The 18,749-nt window shown below is 52.5% G+C and overlaps 1 protein-coding gene across 1 annotated transcript in view; it reads left to right on the top strand.

Annotated features, from left to right (window-relative positions):
• Positions 1-526: 526 nt before the first annotated feature.
• INPP5D (inositol polyphosphate-5-phosphatase D) overlaps positions 527-18,749 on the top strand; it is a 117,243-nt gene continuing 99,020 nt past the window's right edge. Inside the window, exons 1-2 of the mRNA XM_037850452.1 lie at positions 527-816; positions 13,262-13,325. Coding sequence (XP_037706380.1) covers positions 674-816; positions 13,262-13,325 — 207 coding nt within the window. The 5' untranslated portion in view covers positions 527-673. The remainder of the gene's footprint in view (positions 817-13,261; positions 13,326-18,749) is intronic.

The raw sequence follows: 18,749 nt of genomic DNA on the forward strand, positions 1-18,749 counted from the left end.
GGGTGGGTGAAGTTGTCCCAGCACCCAGAACCGTGTGGTGTCTGCATGGCTGTGAGCAGGTCTCAGTCCCCACTGAGAGCCTTGGCCCTGTGAACCGGGTTCCTTGGGCAGGTCAGGGGAGTGGGTAGTTGAAAAGCCCTGGGGTATCTGGAAGGCTCAAGCGAGCTGGGCAGGATCTGACCACCCACGTAGCTGTCAGCACAGAGCTAGGAATGACCACTGCCCTGGCCCGTCCACGCCCAGTAGGCCACGCTTCATCAGAAGCTAGCCACGAGCCTCCAGAGGAGCTGGTAGCTCCACCAGGCAGGACTACAGCTGACGTTCGGTGCTTCTGGGGGCTGCGACCCATTAAAAGGAAAGAGAAAGCACCAGACAGAGGCAAGGAGGGGAGGCAGACAAATGGCCGGGCAGGGTGGGAAGGCGGAGGACGGAGAACTGCTCTCTCCCTCTCTCCCCCTCTCTCTCTCGGTTTCTGTAATGAGGAAGTCCTCTGCAGCTCAGTTTCCTTTCCCTCACTGAGCGCCTGAAACAGGAAGTCGGCCAGTAAGCCGGTGGCAGCAGCCGAAGCAGCCCGGGGCGGGGGACGGCCGGCGGGTCACCGTGCAGGGCCCTCACCTCCCCGTCGGTGGCGCGTCGGTCCTTGGGCGGCCGCTGGCCCAGCCCGGGCAGGCCCATGGCCGCCATGGTCCCCTGCTGGAACCATGGCAACATCACTCGCTCCAAGGCCGAGGAGCTGCTCTCCAGGACGGGCAAGGACGGCAGCTTCCTCGTGCGGGCCAGCGAGTCCATCTCGCGGGCGTACGCCCTCTGTGTGCTGTAAGTATGCGCTGTCCCCCCAGGCCTGGCTGCCTCCCTCCCAGCAGGTGAGGGTCGGGGGACCCCCACCTCAGGCCCTGCCGGGAGACGGGGAGCCCAGCCTTGGGCCTAGCTAGGGGCTGGCATTGGGGTGGGTTGTTTTTATGCCGCTGGCCAGAGTGACCCACCTGGTGTGCTCCCCAGTTTATTTTGGGGACCCCTGAACCCCCTCCCTGGACCCGCTTGGCCTTGGAGTTCAGGACCCGTTTGGTAGTGGTAGTGTGGTGCTGGCGCTCTTCGGAATCACCCTTCAGCCTGGTCCCACCCGCCCCCGGGCTGTGGTGTCAGGTGATTCTTTGGGGGTGCAGGGTCCAGGCCCTTTGAGCCAGACTTGAGCTCGGGGCTCTGTGGGGTGGGTGTGTTCGGAGGCAGCTTGCTCAGCTGCATAGTTCTGAAATCCTAACGAATAGCAAATGTGCCCAGAGGGGATTCCTGTGTCCAGTTCCCCCAGGGGCCGAAGCCACTGCCTGGGGAGCCTCAAATCTGGGGTGAGTTCAATCAAGGAAGAGCTCCCCATTTGCCCAGAAGCGGCATTCCGGGGCCTCGGGCACAGGAAGTCAGCAGCCTCTTCTGGGGCCTCCGTCTCCTCTCCCCAGCCCGGCCTCAGTGGCTTCCCCACCCCACGGGTCTCCCCAAAACATCGTGCAAACTCCCTGCTCCTGGCTCGGGGTGCTGCTGAGCGGACCAGCTTCAATGACAGCCGAGGGCCCAGCTTCTCTCTAAAGGTTCCCTTTGGAATCCCCCTTCATGTCCAATTTTGCAGGATGAGTGTGGGCCCCGGCCGTCACCCCTGCATCCCTGTCGTCTAACCATTTCCCCGTCTGGGCCTCAGGCAGTGCCAGGGCTCAGCTGGGGTGAGGGCGGGTTCACCCAAATCTCCAGGGAGCTTCTTGGGTTTCTAGAAAGGTCCTTGTGAGCAGGGAGGGCCCTGCCTTCCCTGGCTGGGGGTGTCTCTGGTCACAAGACTTGCGTTGGGCGTTTGCTCCTGGGCCAGCACCTGCTCTGCAAAGCACTTGTCCCATTTAATCTTCATGACAGCCTGGAGAGCAGATCCTGCCATCTCCCCACTTGGCAGATGAAGAGACTGAGGGGCTTGGGCAGGTTAAGTGACTTGAAGTCAAATCCAAGGCCATCTGCCCCCAGAGGTCACCATCAAGACATCCAGCCCACCCCACTCCGGCCCCCGAGTCAAGCCGGGTGTGTGTGTGGCTTGGGGGCGGAAGCAAGAGAGGATGGGGTGTTTTCAGGGTCACCTGGGAGAACTTAGGAAATGACCTGGGCTCCTCACTCCCCCTGTGTCCTGTGCTCTGAGTCAGTGGCACCACCCCCAAAGGCCCACTTCCTGCTCCCCCCCACTCACACGTCTCAGGGAAGGGACATGGGCTGCCTGGGCTTCCTGGTGGGCACTGCGTCCATGGGCCTCCTGTGGGGCAATGGGAAGGCCAGGAGCTTCTCCGCAGCATCTCCCGAGCCCCCCGGGCCCACGTGGATTTCCCGCCTGCCCAGTGGGAGTCTGGCCAAGGGCTCGTTCTGCCAGGTGTTCCCTGGGGGCTGAGCTCCCCTGCAGCTCTTCATCTTCTCAGCAGCTCTTTGGCCCACATGCTCAGGTTACAGATGCGCAACTCCAGACCGTGAGCATCTTAACATCCAGGACCATGGTCAGCCGGAGCCAGGGCGGGCAGAGGCTGGGAAGACCCCTGATCCAAAAGGTCCTCCGTCTGCAGATGAGCAGAAAGAGCTCAGAGGGGGGCAGATGTTTGTCCCCCACCACCATGCTGGCTGTGGCCAAACTGGGGTCCAGGCCAGCTCCCCCAGATTCACTCCTCCACTCCTCTCTCCCCACTTCTTGGCCTCGGGTTGTGCGCAGAGCCTCGGTGCTGTGCTGTGTCTGCCCCCGGGGCCCTCAGACGCCCACTCTGGTCTTAGCCAGGGCCTGGACTTTCCGTCAACCTTCTATCCCCAGGGCCCTGTAGCTCTAAACACCCAGCTCGGCACTACCCCTTTTCTTCCAATTTGTGGGGGAAGCCACTCCTCTTGGGTTCAGACTGTGGGGGATCAGAGAGCAGCAAACTTTCCCCAAAGTGGGGGCTGCATATGACGGATCCCCTTTATTTTGCCAACCAAATGAATGATAACTAACTAAATGAATGACAACTGGCTGCCATCTTCTAACACCCCATTTTGTGAAAGAAAGCATCCTTTGACACCAGAAAGGAAAGGGCACACTCAAAAAAACAAACAACCAAAAAGGCAATCCTTTGAATGAAATACATTTAACTTCATGAGAAACACAGATCGCTTTCTTTAGTTTCTCTTTTCTCTGTGGACTCATGGAAACCTCGCCCCACACCTTCCTGGTAGCAGTCTGGGGTGTGGGAAACCCTGACCCAGTGGCGGAGGTGCTGTTTCTTTAACTCGGTCTGTTGACAGTCAAATGGCAGGCTGCAGTTCAGTCCCACAGTGTGACGCGGGCACTGTCGTCCAAGGCTGGGCAAACACTTCATTCCTTCGCCAGAGCCGGCCCTGCGGCCAGACCAGTGGGCACAGCAGCCTGGATCTCTCCTGGACAACTCAGGAAACCGGGCACTCGTCTCGGGGCCTGGGGAGCTAAAGTGGGGGGACTGAGGCAGATGACCACATGGATGGAGTCCTGCTTGGCCATCTTGGGGCAGGGGGCTTGAGAGCACAAGGGACAGCAGGCTCTTCCTCAGTGCAGGCTGCATCATCCTCACCTGGAACCCCCAAACCCTCAGCAGGGTCTGCCCTGCTCAAGGGGACCCTCTTGGATGGAGGATGTTGAGGGGTGTCTTGCCTAAGCATCCTCTCCTGAGCGTACACTTCCAGAGAGTAACCAGCCCCCGTCTGGGGTTCCGTGCTGTGGAGATGAGATACGCCTTGGAGGGGGGGATAGCGTGAGGGTCCACGGTCAGCAGCAGCTGCCCCCCCCTTGCCCAGGCTCTGCAGACAGAACTAGACCAGGGGCCCAGCATGGCTGGGGACGCAGCTGCCCTCCTGTAAGAGCCACCCAGGCCCCGAGGGAAAGCCCGCACTGGGTCTGCTTGCTGCCATCCAATGTGTGGGTGTCCCACTTGGGCGAAGTTCCCACCTGACTACCTCAGAGAGAGCTGGCTTCTCTCATGGAGGACGGCTGGCATGGGGCTGCCTTCAGCCCAGATGCCAATCTCTGGTCCAGCCAGCTGCGTCCAGGCACGTGGTTTCAGTCTGCCTCAGTGCAACGCCTTCCGCAGGCTGCCCAAGCCACACCTGCAGCGTTTGGGGCGGCTCCTTCCAAGAGGACAGTGGAGCAGGCTGGCCTGGGCTTGGTGGCCTGGCCAACACAGCCAGAAAGATGAAGGAGGACATTTATTTACCAAATTTCTTTTCAGAGAAGGCCTTCTACTTGTTTGGAAGAAATAGTATGACAAGTCACTTGAGGTAGATCAGAGAGGCGCTGAGCTTTGGTCAGCTGACAAAGGGTGATGGCTAAACTCTCCAGGTAAAAACAGAAAAATCGTCACATGGAGCTTACTATGTGCCAGTTTCCGTTCAAGGCACTTACCCATAGTAACTCTTCTAATGTTCATGATGAGCCTCTGAGGAAGTACTGTTATTGCCCCCACTTTACAAATGGAGAAACCGAGGCATGAAGAGGTTATGTGACCTGCCCTGTTCACAAGGCTCATAAAGGGCAGAGCCCGGACACTCACCCATGCTGTTGTTGGGAGGGAGAGAGAGAGAGAAGAGGAAAGAAAGGAGGGGCAGAGAAAGAAGATCCCGCAGAGCTGGGTACAGGTGGGGAGGTGAGCCAAGGGCAGGAGAGAGCACCCCGGTGATGGCACCACAGGGAAGGGATGTGGGAGGTCAGAAATGTCCAGAAGAGGTGGAAACGCTGCCTGCCGGGCTGTGTGAGTGGGGGTGGCCTAATCCCCCTTCCTCCAATCCCCTTCCAAAGCGCCAGTCAGCTTTGCACTGCTGATGCAAATGCAAAGAGGCTGTTTTTCCTATCTGGGGTTGACAGAGAGGGGGACAAAAAGCCAACAGACAGAGGCACCTGCAACCCAGAGGTCAGGCCCATGGGCTTTGTGCAGAGCAAGTCTCCCGAGTTTTCCTTCTGCGGGCAGGACCAGGAGGGAATGATGGTATTTCGCTAATTAAGTGCATCTCTGTGTAAACTGTTAAAACGCCCAACCCCCATCCCAGAGGGATCCTTCCAGAACCAGCTTGGGCTCTGGCTTTGGTGTGTTTTGCAGCCAAGTTCGGTTTTTCTCGCTTACCGGCTCACTTCTCCTGTGTCCCAAATGTCAGCACTTCTCGGTTGAAGGGTCCCATCTCCCAAGCGTGGACCCATGGGAGGTGATGAGACATGGGGCTCCCACCCTGGCCTTCCACCCTGCCCCAGAGATGGACTACAAGTAGGTCTGCTCTTCTCTCCATAGTCCATGCCCCTCGGCACCGTCCTCAGGCACAAGGCCTCAGAGCGGGCTAGATCCGACAGGCGGTTCAGCATCTGTAAGATGCTAACCTCCCTGAGCACGCCCAGAGTCCTCACTGGCGAAATGAGGATGGTGACACCCACTCATTGGGTTATTATTATTTTTTTAATTGAGACATAATTCACATATCATAAAATCACCCTCTTAGTGATTTTTAGTTTGTTCACGATATTGTGCAATCATCACCGCTACCTAATTCCAGAACATTTTCATCACCCACGGTGAAACTCCACACTCATTAGCAGTCACTCCATGTTATCCCAGTCCCCCAGCCCCTGGCAACCACTACTGTGCTTTTTGTCTCTGTGGATTTGCCTATTTTGGACATTTCATAGAAATGGAATCAGACAATAGATGACTTTTTGTGTCTGACTTCTTTCGCTTGGTGCCATGCTTTTCGGGGTCATTCATGTTGTAGTATGGATCAGTATTTCATTCCTTTCTATGGCTGAGTGATATTCCATTGTATGGGTAGACTACATTTTGTTTATCCATTCATCAATTGGATATTTGGGTTGTTTCTTCTCTTTGGCTATTATGAATAATGGTGCTATTTGCTATGAACGTCCATGTGTATGTTTTTGCATGGACATATCTTTTCAAGTCTCTTCTCTTCCACCTGGGAGTGGAATTGCTGGCTCATCTGGTAACTTTTAACTTCTTAAGGAACTGCCAGACTGTTTTCCACAGCCGCTGCATCATTTTACAATCCAGTCAGCAATGTATGAGGGTTCCAATTTCTCCACATTCTCAACAACACTTACTGTCTGTCTTTTTCATGATTGCCATCCTAGTAGGTGTGAAGTGCATTTCCCTAATGGCTAATGATTTTGAACATCTTTTCATGTGCATATCGGCCATTAGTTTGCCTTCTTTGGAGAAATGTCTATTCAGAACATTTTCCCATTTTTAAATTGAGCTGTTTGTCTTTTTATTGTTGTCATTGGGTCATTGACAGGAGAAAATGGGAGAATGAGGGAAGCACCTACCGAAGGCTGGCCGTGATTTTTTATGAGCTGGGAGTCGGGGGTGACATCCCAGAAGCAGAGGAGAACAAAGGCAGAGAGTGTTGCTTCTGGAACTTCCTGCAGGCCCGAAGGAGCCTCCGGGAGACGCTGGGCTGTCATCTGGGGCCTCCTCAGAGGAAGTCCTCAGAGAGCAGGAGGCAGGAAGGGGCCTTCAGTGACGCACAAGAGGCCAGTGTCTGCTGGGGCCAGGGAGGCGTTTCTAGAAGCCTGAGGGAGACAGAAGACTGGGGCAGGGGCGATAGGAAGATCCACCAAAGGAAACCAGATGGAGCAAAGATAAAGTCAAGAAGCATGGAGCCCACTTTAAGAATGAGTGATTACTGGTTGCAGTTCAGGAGGGAGCTATGAGAGGGCTAAGAGGAGCTCAGGATGTCGCAGGAGGTGGGAGGATGGAGGCCAGTCCTGTCACAGGTGTGGGGCTGGAGCTTTTGTTTCTCCCCTGCTCCTGTCACACTCCCTTTTTATCCGCTAATTAGAAAAACATTGTATTAATAATTACCAGGACCCATATAGTTTGGGTACAATTACTTATTATGAAAAGCACCATGGAGGGTGAGCCCCAAAAGGGCTTGTTCACCAGCCAGGAACCAGACACCCAGAGAGGGGACACTTGCTGGGACATCACGACTGTCAGTGCAAGAGCAGAAATAGATCTGGTGAAGAGTGCAGCATCCTCTCCAGGACCGTCAATGAATACAAGCAAGCAGTGCAATGCCCACAAGCGTGAGGAAGGAAATTAACAGACACTGTTAATCTGTTGGGCTGCCTTCTCCCTGTTCTTTCTGCATGAGTGTATATTTTCTGTTTAGTTGTAACCAGGTAATTTTAGTCTGCTCTCTCCAGTAGCATTAGCATTTTCCCATTTAATTAAAATTTCTTCCTGAAGATCCTATTTAATGGTTATACAAAATTGTCTTACATGAAGTGCCAGCATTTATGAAATGATTTTTCTATCATTAGACATTTAAGTTATTGCTGATGCTTCTGCAATTACAAGCATGACGGTAATGGAGATCTTGTGGCAGAAATGAGTATTCTTCTATTTGGTCATGGGTTCGAAGGGGTGGGATCGCTGCATCAAAGAGTGAGAACATTTTTTAGGCTTTTGATACAGAATGAGAAATTGCTTCCCAGAAATTTTATTCCATTTTATGCTCCGGCAAGTAGTATAAGAGAGTGTCCACTTCATTCTCATCTCCCTATACTGGAGATTTTCATTTTAAAAAATTATTAAGTTGCATGGTGAAATGTGGGAAATATTCATTTTGATTTGCATTTCCTTTCTGCAGTCATGCTGAGCTTTCTGATAGGATTATTGACCATCATAATTTCCCTTTTAGTGAATGGTCCATTCATTTCTCTTTGTCCGTTTTTCTATTGCAGGTGTAATCTTTCTCTTACCTTTTGCAGTTCTTTAGATCACACTTTTTGCAGGTATTTTCACGTGGTTGGCCTTTAAACTTCATGATTTCTTTGATGTTGAGAAGTTGTACCTTTTCATATAGAGAAATCTACAATCTTTTCTTTTTCTTTTGTGATTGTTTTCCTTTGTGACTTCATATAGCAAGTCTTGTGTCTATGTTGGCCCAAATCGCTTTTTTGGGCCCCTGTTCTCTTGCCCCATCTTGCCCAGCAGTCTGCAACACTCAATCAAAAGAAAAAGAGCAAACACGTCTGTGTGTGTTTAGATTAGAAAAGAGAGAGGATACGTAACGAGAGTCACGACGGGGCTTGAACAATTACAGGAGCCCACGAAGCCGTCGGAGCAAAGCAGGAACACGAATGAGGTGGTTGAATTTTCGAGTTTGATTCTCGTCACCCTGTCTGGTGCTCACACGGCAAAGAGGGTTTCTGGGCGCGGCTGTCGGCATAGTAATAATCACGCAGACATGGTAATATTTATCTGAAAGGACAAGCAAAACACCGCGATGGCTTGTCCAGCTTCTGATTGCTTGTCCTCTTACTTGAGAGGAAAGCTCCCTGGGCCTGTTAGCGTTGATCTGGGAATGCCCTTCCCAGGAGATGCACCCCGGGCCTGGCTCGGTATGGGCACCCCATCTCCTGCCGCTGTCCAGGTCTCGTGGGAAACCTGCCCTGAGCCCCACGTCATCTGAGGAGGGAATGACTCCCGTTTGACAGCAGAAATCAGTGCTGCTGGGGCCTGCGCTATCCCATCTGGCTCTCCTGAGATGTGACCCAGTCACCGGAGTGCGGAGCACCCCAAATTTTTACGGACTCACCATGAAGAGCTGAGATGGGACCGGATGCTGCCCGCTGCCGTTAGGGCCACAGGCACCTCGTCTGGGTTATGCCCTGGTATGGTGGGTGTCAAACACTGCTTAGCTGTGGGATCTTTTCATTAGACACCATGTCGCATGTAAGACAGAGTGTGTGTCTGTATGTATTTGTGTGTGTAGGTGTGTGTTCAGGTGCGTGTGTGCATGCATGTGAGTGTGTGTGTGCACCTGTGCATACATGACCAGAGTGAAGTGCAGGCGCTGGTGAGTGTGGGAGGTCCAGGGGGTCCCTCCTCCTCCACCCTGACAGAGCCCCCAGGACCAACGCCATTTGGAACAACTGTTATCCTGATGGATTGTGTGGGGCAGTGGTAGTGATGGTGGTGCTGGTGCTGGTGGTGGTGCTGGTGGTGGTGGTGATGGTGTTTGTGGTGCTGGTGCTGGTGGTGGTGATGGTGATGCTGGTGCTGGTGGTGGTGGTGGTGGAGGTGATACTGGTGGTGGTGGTAGTGGTTGTGCTGGTGTTGGTGGTGTTGGTGGTGGAGGTGGTGCTGGTGCTAGTGGTGGTGCTGGTGGTGGTGCTGGTGGTGTTAGTGTTGGTGGTGTTGGTGGTACTGATGCTGGAGGTGCTGGTGCTGGTGGTGGTGCTGGTGTTGGTGGTGGAGGTGGTGCTGGTGCTGGTGGTGGTGCTGGTAGTGCTGGTGCTGGTGGTGTTGGTGTTGGTGGTGTTGGTACTGGTGCTGGTGGTGCTGGTGGTGCTGGTGTTGGTGGTGTTGCTGGTGATGGTGCTGGTGGTGCTGGTGCTGGTGGTGGTGCTGGTGGTGCTGGTGGTGGTGCTGGTGGTGCTGGTGCTGTTGGTGTTGGTGTTGGTGGTGTTGGCGGTACTGGTGCTGGTGGTGCTGGTGGTGGTGTTGCTGGTGATGGTGCTGTGGTGCTGGTGCTGGTGGTGTTGGTGTTGGTGGTGTTGGTGGTACTGGTGCTGGTGGTGCTGGTGGTGCTGGTGGTGGTGTTGCTGGTGATGGTGCTGGTGGTGCTGATGCTGGTGGTGGTGCTGGTGGTGCTGGTGTTGGTGGTGCTGGTGCTGGTGGTACTGGTGCTGGTGATGGTGGTGTTGGTGGTGTTGGTGGTACTGGTGCTGGAGGTGCTGGTGCTGGTGGTGGTGCTGGTGGTGCTGGTGTTGGTGGTGGAGGTGGTGCTGGTGCTGGTGTTGGTGCTGGCAGTGCTGGTGCTGGTGGTGTTGGTGCTGGTGGTGTTGGTGGTACTGGTGCTGGTGGTGCTGGTGGTGCTGGTGTTGGTGGTGTTGCTGGTGCTGGTGCTGGTGGTGCTGGTGCTGGTGGTGCTGCTGGTGGTGCTGGTGCTGGTGGTGTTGGTGTTGGTGGTGTTGGTGGTACTGGTGCTGGTGGTGCTGGTGGTGGTGTTGCTGGTGATGGTGCTGGTGGTGCTGGTGGTGCTGGTGTTGGTGTTGGTGGTGTTGGTGGTACTGGTGCTGGTGGTGCTGGTGGTGCTGGTGGTGGTGTTGCTGGTGATGGTGCTGGTGGTGCTGGTGGTGGTGCTGGTGGTGCTGGTGTTGGTGGTGCTGGTGGTGCTGGTGTTGGTGATGGTGGTGCTGGTGCTGGTGGTGCTGGTGGTGGTAGTCGTAGTGGTGGTGGTAATGGTGGTGGTGGTGTGCATTTTCAACGTAATTCTAATCAGATCGGGGCCCCAGAAACAGCCTCTGGGAGGGCCCCCTACAGAGGAGATGCAGGATCATTTAAATCTGCCGAGAGCTTCTGAATGACCAAAACAGGACTCTGGGGAAAGACTTTCCGCGGGGAAAGTATCCTTTTCCTCAGGTTTTAGGTTTTGAATCCTGCCCGTTTTAGTAATATGGAGATGTTTCTTTATTTAAGTGCTTTGTTAAGTGGCTTCTCCGCCACTTCTGACACACAAGGGGAACGTTGCTCTGGCTGATGTCAGTTTCTGTCTGTCTCATTGTAACCCTGTGTCCCTCTGTCTACAAACTGATGTTTGGGGCCTATTGGACCTCACATAAATTAGCTGCCCTCAGCTAAATAAGAGACAGTTCACACCCTTGCCTGATTTGCATATCTACAAGAGGAAGTGTCACAAGAACACTGCGTTGAAAGATAAAAGGCTAGCACGGCTCAGGCCGGCTTTGGCACTGACTGACATACTCTGCAAAGGGGCCCGGGCTGGGGGAGGCAGGGTGGGCTCTGGGAGGTGAGGCGAGTCCTGGCCAGCTCAGGTGCAAGTCAACTGTGCTGTCAGTGCTGGTTCCAGAGAGAGGACAGGTTGCACAAAGACGGGGACCACAGGGATAGGAGGAAAAGAGGAAAGGAAACTTTCCTATGAGAAGTGAAGAGAGATAGGTGGAAGTGAAATTACCAAAAATTTTTCCAAAATTTTATCTAAGCATTGATTAATTCAAAAGCCGCAAAATAAAAGATGGGTACGTTTGACCACATAAAATTGTAAAACTTGTATACAGCTTAAAAAAAATCAATAATTTAAACCCTGTTAAAAATAAATAACTACAAAATTTTGTGGTCGCATTTATCAGAGCCTTACAAATAATTAAAAGCTAAATGATATTAAAAAGTGAGCAAAAGATGCGAAAAGGAATTTGCAGAAAAAGAAATACAAATAGCTAAGAGATGAGAAAATGTGCAACCTTTCTCATCAAGAAAGGTGAATTCAAGCTACGATTTTTCTTTCACCTGTCAGATTTGCAAAGATTAAGAGGTCTGATAACACGTGGTTGGCACGGTGTGGGGAAATAGACTCTCATTTCCGGTTGGTAGCAGAAAAAAAATGGCCCAACTTCGTTGGAAACATAAAGTGTCTATCAAAACATCAAGTGTCCATATCCTTCAGCCTAGCTGCTCTCCTTCTAGTGATTTATCTGCAATCACTAATAACAATAAGTGTTGACACGTGCAATGTTTGGTATGTGCCAGATACTGCTCCATGTGCTTTTCATATCTTAACTCTTTTAATCCACATGGCAGCAGGTGGGTGGTGTGTAACTACTATCCCCATTTTATTGATGAGGAAATTAAAACTATGAGTTCGCCCATGTGCATAAAGATGTGGAACAGAGTCATTTGCTGCAGCATTATTTATAATAGTAAGAAGCTAACACTACCTGTCCATCATCAGGTTCTGCTCGAATAAATGATTGTATATCTACCTGGTGGAACACTGTGAGAATGGTAATGAACCATATCTATCAATCAATTTGGGGAGATCTCTAAGATATTTTTTGGTTAAAAAAAAAAAGCAAATTTCAGAGCAAGGTATGACATCATTTGCATTTTTAAAATATGCATGTATGTTTGTGTGTATGTTTAAAAGTTCTGAAATGATTTATGAAAGAGTTCTGAATCTCAATGGAACATGCAGGAGGAGGGAGGGAGACATTGCTTTTTGTTTTGTATCTTTCTGTATAATTTCAATTAAAAAAAAACCTGGTGTATAATTCTAAAAATCTAGTTAAACCGTAACATAGGTAAATGTTGAGTGAGGTGCCTGGATGTGGGAGGAGGTAACTAAATAAGCTAAATAATGAAGCGTTGTCTTGATCTCAGAAACAAAATAAAGATCTGTTGAGCTAGAGTGTGGTCCCTGCTTTAGGGGGTTCCATTGGGGGTTTTGGGGTGGGGGCAGGTTTTCAAGATTCATGCGATTCTCTAAGCAGAGGAAATGAGAGGAGAGTATGGTGGTTCAGAGAACACTGTATGAGGGTATAAGACCCAAATAGTGCTCCCCCAAGCTCCTGACACCCCACTGGGCTTAGCAGCCAAGCAGATGGCCTTCCATCGAGGCCAAGATGGACCTCCATGGCCATGTGCTCCTGCCAAGCTCTGAGCAGGCTGGACCTCCCAGCTGGACTACCCTCTGGTGTGCTCCTCTTCCAAAGTGCTCAGGCTTGATGACTTCCCCTTCCTCTCAGAGGTTTCAGGAAAGGAAAGACCCCTGAGCCAAAGAAGGGAGAAGGTTGGGAAGACAATCTGTGATTCCTAGTGCTTTCCTCTAGGGCCCACTCACCAGCTGCTGGTGGACATTCAGCTCTCTGACAGGAAGGTGACTGATCTTAGGGAGAATGAACCCATGAGGCAAAGTCTCCAAGGAAGGCAAGCCACGGCGGGGAAGGAGCACAGCAGGAGGGAGGCAGCCCACCGAATCCTGGGTCAGTGTGGCTCCCTGGCTGTGGTGGTGCCCCACACCCATCAGCCTGGCCCCACTTTGCTCAGCCCCATTGGAGTCTTATTTCTTCTTGAAACACCTACTCTTACTCTTATTCTCTTGGCCAACATGACAGTTGAAAGGTGGAGGAAGCCCTTCCAGATGCTGGAGTCCTGTAAGACAGACAGAGTAGCTGTCAACAGATGCACATCACATGCTCACGCCCGATGGCCCCACACGTCTTTTCCTGAAGCTCCTGGAATGCCAACGAGGAGGCGGAGGGCAGCAAGGAAAGCCACAGTCCAGGGTTGTTGGATGTCAGGGCTCAGAGAATCATCGACTCCACAACTGAGAGACTTCATGCCCAGAATCCTCTCGCTGTCGCAGGAGTTCTGGTCTTTTTGGTTATGAGAAGAATGGATTTTCCTGTATGGGTTCTAATGAAGTCTTTGATTTATTGCAGGTATCGGAATTGCGTTTACACGTACAGGATTCTGCCCAATGAAGATGATAAATTCACTGTTCAGGTAAGTCCTTTTTTAAATTAGAAATCTGAACCTGACTTGAACAGAGAAAGGGAGTGAAAAAGAGGAAGGAGAGAAGAAGAAAACCATGCCCCAAGTAGCCTAGACTTGGGCCCGGGCGAGCCTGTCCTTCTCCTGGAGTCCGTGGAGTGTGCGGAGGGTGTAGTGGGTAAAGTGGGGCCTCCAAGGTGACCCTGCTCAGGGACGTGATGCAGCCAGAGTGGCAGAGGCCATCTGTGTCCATGGGTGTGAAGGGAAAACAATGGTGAAGAAGGGTTCCCAGAGACAAAGGAAAAGAGTGGCTGTAGCTTCGGTCCTGATTCCCTTCAGTCCTCCCAGATGCTTGAGAATAAGTGGTCAAGGAAGGGACACAGGGGAGGGGAACTTGCAGAAGACACCTCGGGCTTTGGTGCGTGTGACAGCTGAGAGGCAGAGGCCGGGGACACTGTTTTCAGGTGGTTGCCTGAAGAGAACATGTGGGTGGGGAGAAGGAGGGTGGCACCGGCCTCAGCGTATCAGCAGGGGGCTGAGGGCCCCCTGGAACCTCATCCTCGGTCCTCAGGGGCCAGGGCACGAGCCACCACCACAGATGGGAGCACATCCACGGCTCAAGCAGAGCAGTTGGAATAGTCAAGTGTTTGGAAACCACGGCATGGAGGAGCCGTGACAGCTCCCACGGGGTTTAGTCGAAAAGAAAGTGGAAGTGGTGGGGAGACGTCGGGGCATGGCCACTGGCATCCAAAACTTGAAGGAGATGATTCATTTTGTCTGGATCCAGAGAGCAGAACTGGGACTCAAAGCAGGACAACGGGCACAAATCACCAGAAATGTATCGAGAGGAGACACTGTGTTCAGCAGAACGCCTCTCAGGAAGACCATGGATGCAGATTATAGGAAACACTGGGACAGGGAGCAAGACCTCCAGGGTGGTCCCAGGAGCCTGGGCCTGCTGGCTGAAGGGTCTCCATGCAAGATGCAAGTTTGGGCTCATGTGCAATTGCTCTGCCCAATGGAGGTTACGTCCTTCCCTTGTGCACAACCATCATCAATAGCTAACGTTTGAAGGCTTTTATTTAGCTAGGCTGGGATGCCCCCGTGTCTTGGCCTGGTCCTTGGCAGAAATCACCAGGAGCAGATGCTGGCTGGCACAGTGAGTGGAAGGCCCTCCCAGCCGGTCCGTGGCTGCTGTGGTCAGTGGGTTGGCTGCCTCGGGCATGGGCTGCCCCCCTGCGCTGGGCAGACAGTTGGCCTCGAGGGACCCTCCAGGTTGTTCCAGGGACAGCATGGATTTTGCTGGTCGGGCTGGCATCTTTGCTAGGTGGTTTGCTAAGAGGAGCCTGAACTTTAAGTTAAAACTTTGTCAAGGCTTTTGATCTTCCTTCCCTTGTGGTTTCTTCTAGTCCTTCAAAGTGAAGAAAACTAAGTATGACTCTGCCTTCGGGTGGAAAAGACGTGATCTTGTGGCTTCTCGTGCCTAGTTTGTACCCAGGGCTTGTAAAGCTGTAGCATGTGCCTGGGGTGTGTCCCTGTGGACTGCTGCCCATCCCCCAGCAGCTTCGGGATCTGGGGCCTCGTCAGAATTTGGGGGTTGCAAGGACTGGCTCTGGCTGATTCGTGTCAGGGGTGGGCGACCTCAGTGGGCAATGCCCCTGTGGAGCCAGTGGGGGGAAGACGGGCAGTGGGCCCCCAGGGCTCAGAGCCCTTCCCTCCGCCTCTACCCCATGACTCAGCTCTTCTCTGCCTGTGGGCCCTTCTCCCTCCCACTCTTCACTTCTCGTTCCCACGATTGGCTCAACCAAGAGCCACTTTCTCTGCACCAGCCACTCAGGGTTCCCCATCCTGTCTGGAGCAGCCTCCGGCCCAAGGCCACCAGGCAGTGGAGAAAAAGTCAGGGGAACTGAATGTGGCTCCCAAATGCCTTGCACTTGGCAAGGACTACGGGCTGGCAGTTTTCCAGAGAAGTGTGGCCGGGGTGCAGGGACCTGTGAGGCTGGTTGTGGGAGGAAGTCCCACCTGTGAGTGCCACCTTTCTCTAAGAATATCCACACGTTACTAAAATAGGCAGGGGAGATGTCTGCTGGGGGACAAGCTCTAGTCCCCGATCTTCTGATGAAGCTTCAGCGGTTACTGATTGCTGCTTATTTTAACTTGAGTTCCCCTTTTCATGTGGAGGCAAAACCTCACTCTCTTTTCTGAGCTGAGACACAGTTTCTAAATAACTCATCCCTTACACCTGAGTGGATTTAGTGTCCCCAGAATATGAGGCTCTACGCTGTAAGAATCTGGTCTGAAACGTTGCCAAGTGAACCATCAAAAGTCTTTACGTGCTTTCTTATTTTAATTACCTTAGTAAGCTTTGCTTGCCTGTCTTCTCTCTCTGTTCCTCTGTCTCTCTCTCCGCCTCCCTCTCTCTCTCTCTCCCTCTGTCATGAAATCTGTCCATGCATCCCAGTGCACGCAGCCTCATTTCAGCCGGGAAGTGGCGGTGGCCCGACCCTCGTCACTCTTTCCTGCTTGCCCTCCTTTCACAGATATGGGGGGAGTTGTGGGAACTGTAACTTCACTAACCCCCTTGTTTTAAATATGGAACCAGCTGAGGCCTGCACAACTTGGAGCTCACACCCTGAGGGACTTTCTTCTGCTGGCTGGGTGCTAGGATCCCCCCGAGGAAGGACCGCCTGGGACCCCAAGGGGTGGCCCTGGGACGGGGCAGGCCTGGCAAGTTCACCTCTCTTCCTCCCAACGGTTGTGGACAATATCTGATCACCTGTGGCCTTTGGCCCTTGTGACAAATCAGCGATGTACGTGGGGCTAAAGCAGATTCCTCTGTCCTGTCCTGCCGTGAGCTGGGTTCAAGCCCAGGCCTTGCCAGCTGTGTGGCCCTGGGCAAGTGCTGAACTCCTCAGAACCACGGTTTGCCCATCTGGAAAGTGGAAATAACATGAGGGCTGAGGTTCAATGAGCTCGTGCAGGGGGAGTGCCCAGCACGGGGAGCGGTGGACCCGGCGGCTCTGTCACCATCACGCCTTTATCCATAGTGAGAGGGAACATAACTCCAAACAATCACATCCACCCATGGGTTTAGATCAGCTCTACCTCATCTCAGGTGAGAGAGAAAAGGAAAAATGGAAGAAAATGAGAGAGAGGAAGACAGCGGAGTATTGAGAAAGAGAGAGGAGAAGGAGAGCAGAAAGAAGGAAAGAATGAATGAAAGAGACAAAGGAAAGAGGGACAGAGAACGGTGAAAGGGGGAAGAAGAAAAGTCAAGGACAAGAGCGAAACAGAGGTGGGTGCAGGTGAGGTGGGGGGAGTTTTGACCCAAGAGAAGATGGAGCCAGGAGCAGGGGCAGAGGGAGAGCAGAGGGGTGGGGGAGAGGAGGGGGCTGGCAGGACCGGGTGGGGGCATCCATGGAGCTCCGTCTCCCCACGCTCCGCCCCTGGGGCAGTGGACACGGGGTCTTCAGCCACTGGGTGGCCTGTGGCAGCAGCACCCGGGGCCCAGCATGAGGCCAGAGGAAGCGGAGAGAACTCAGCCCCCGGGCCTGACGGGCTGTTTCTTGTAAGGCCCCAAATCCTTTTCTTCCTGAGAAGGGGAAGTGACCTCTCCTTAAGGGAAGCAACCCTCCTCTCGAGCTCCTGATTCCAGAACAAGCTGCTTGGCTCTGGCAGTGGCATGAAAGGGCCATCCCCCCTGGGAGGCAAAAGGAGAGTTTGAGGCTGTCCAGTCGGATGGCCAGTGTGAGCACCACCGAGGGGTGCCCCAGCGGCTTTTAGACGTATCCTATCGCAGCTGCCCAACACCCAACATTATCATCCAAGCAAACTGGGCCCTTGGGTTCCAATCCTTCAACCCTACAACCCTTGCTCCTTTTCTGACATCCTTCCTACCACTAAGAACAAAGAAGAAAATGAGAACTGCCCACAACGCCCCCTCACATCAGCATTCTCTGTGAGCTTCCCACGTGTCCTGAACAGCCTTTTGTTGTCATCGAGATGACATCCAGGACATCGATTGTTTGAGCCGAGATGAGAACACACATGGATTTTAATGCAATTGTGTGTGGAGAGAGAATTAGAAAACACCCATCACATGAGATCTTTCCTCTCTCGATTTAGAAGAAAACCCAGATGTTTTAGAAGTGTCGGCTTTCGAAAGGCTGCTCCGGCACGCGTGTCCGAGAGGGAAAACAGTCAAACCATGTTATTAAGCTCAGGAAGAAGGTGGCAGCTGTTACTGTTCCGAGCAGCCACCAAGCAAAGGCAGGACCCCGTCTGAGCCGTGGAGCCAAGGATGTGGCTTGAAACACATTTCCTGACGTTGCACGAGAAGGAGAGGAGGCACAGCTGATGAGGCCCGCAGGCCAGGCCTGCCCTGCTTGGAGGACGGCGGGCCTGGGGGGGTTTGGCTGTGGGCTGGGGATCCTCTCCTGTCCTGCTCTAGAAGCTATATTTTAATTTTTTTTTTTCCTGCTGTAGTAGTACATGGATGGGCAGGTCCATTTTCTAAGCCTCTGAATATCCCAAAACATCTTACAGTTGCCATCACATTCAAAAGAGGACTTGACAGATGTGAAAGTCTCAGGGATCAAGTTTTCCTTCAAAATTCTGTAGGGTTTTGTTCCGCTGCCTTTAAGAATTTAGTGTTACGAACAGTCAGTCAGAAACACGAAATCTGAGGCCTCACGCAGGTACCGGTTCTAACACAGGAAACCCGGTTTTTCTTTTTCTTTTACTACTTTGAGTCTGGTCAGAATTCTTTGTCACCCTTGTCATTTTCCTTTCGTTGGTAGTGCCTGGAATACATGCAGCCCATTCATTTTGAAAGCTGGGGTCTTTCTTTGGCTCCAGAGGCTTTTCTTCTTTTTGATCTTTGAGTATGTTTTTATTCCAACTCTTCTGGTTTCTTCCTCGGAACTGCCTGAGAAAGCCGAGTCTCCCCTCGTTTTCTAGCCTTCTGGGGCACACATGTCTTCACGACCGAGCCAAAGCCCAGCCCTTCTGCATGGCTGCAGGCTCTCCTGTTCTTTCCCCAGTCCTTCGGGTGACTGTGGAAAGACTATCTGTGCCATTTGTCACCTCCTCCAAAGGTCTGTCTGTATTTCCTCCACAGCCACCCCCTCACTCCCTGGACATCTTATTCCTGCTTCTCTGTGTTCCAAAGCTCTGCTCCACCTTGCCCCAGAACAGGGGTCCATTTTCTCTCTTTGTTACCAAAGCAGTACTCACAGAAGGCCAACACCAGCTCCTATGGTGTGACTGCTTGGTTTAGACAATTGTACAATTGGGGTGTCATTGTAACCTATGAGATGTGAAGGGAACTTTTCTGTGGGGCTTTGGCTAAAGGTTTATTCTTCTTAGAAAGAGATACAATGATGAAATGGCTTCTTTTCTGCCTTTGGAAGCTGTAATAGGATGTGATATCTGGGG

The sequence above is a fragment of the Choloepus didactylus genome, chromosome 9, assembly GCF_015220235.1.
Source record: "Choloepus didactylus isolate mChoDid1 chromosome 9, mChoDid1.pri, whole genome shotgun sequence".
NCBI lineage: Eukaryota > Metazoa > Chordata > Mammalia > Pilosa > Megalonychidae > Choloepus > Choloepus didactylus.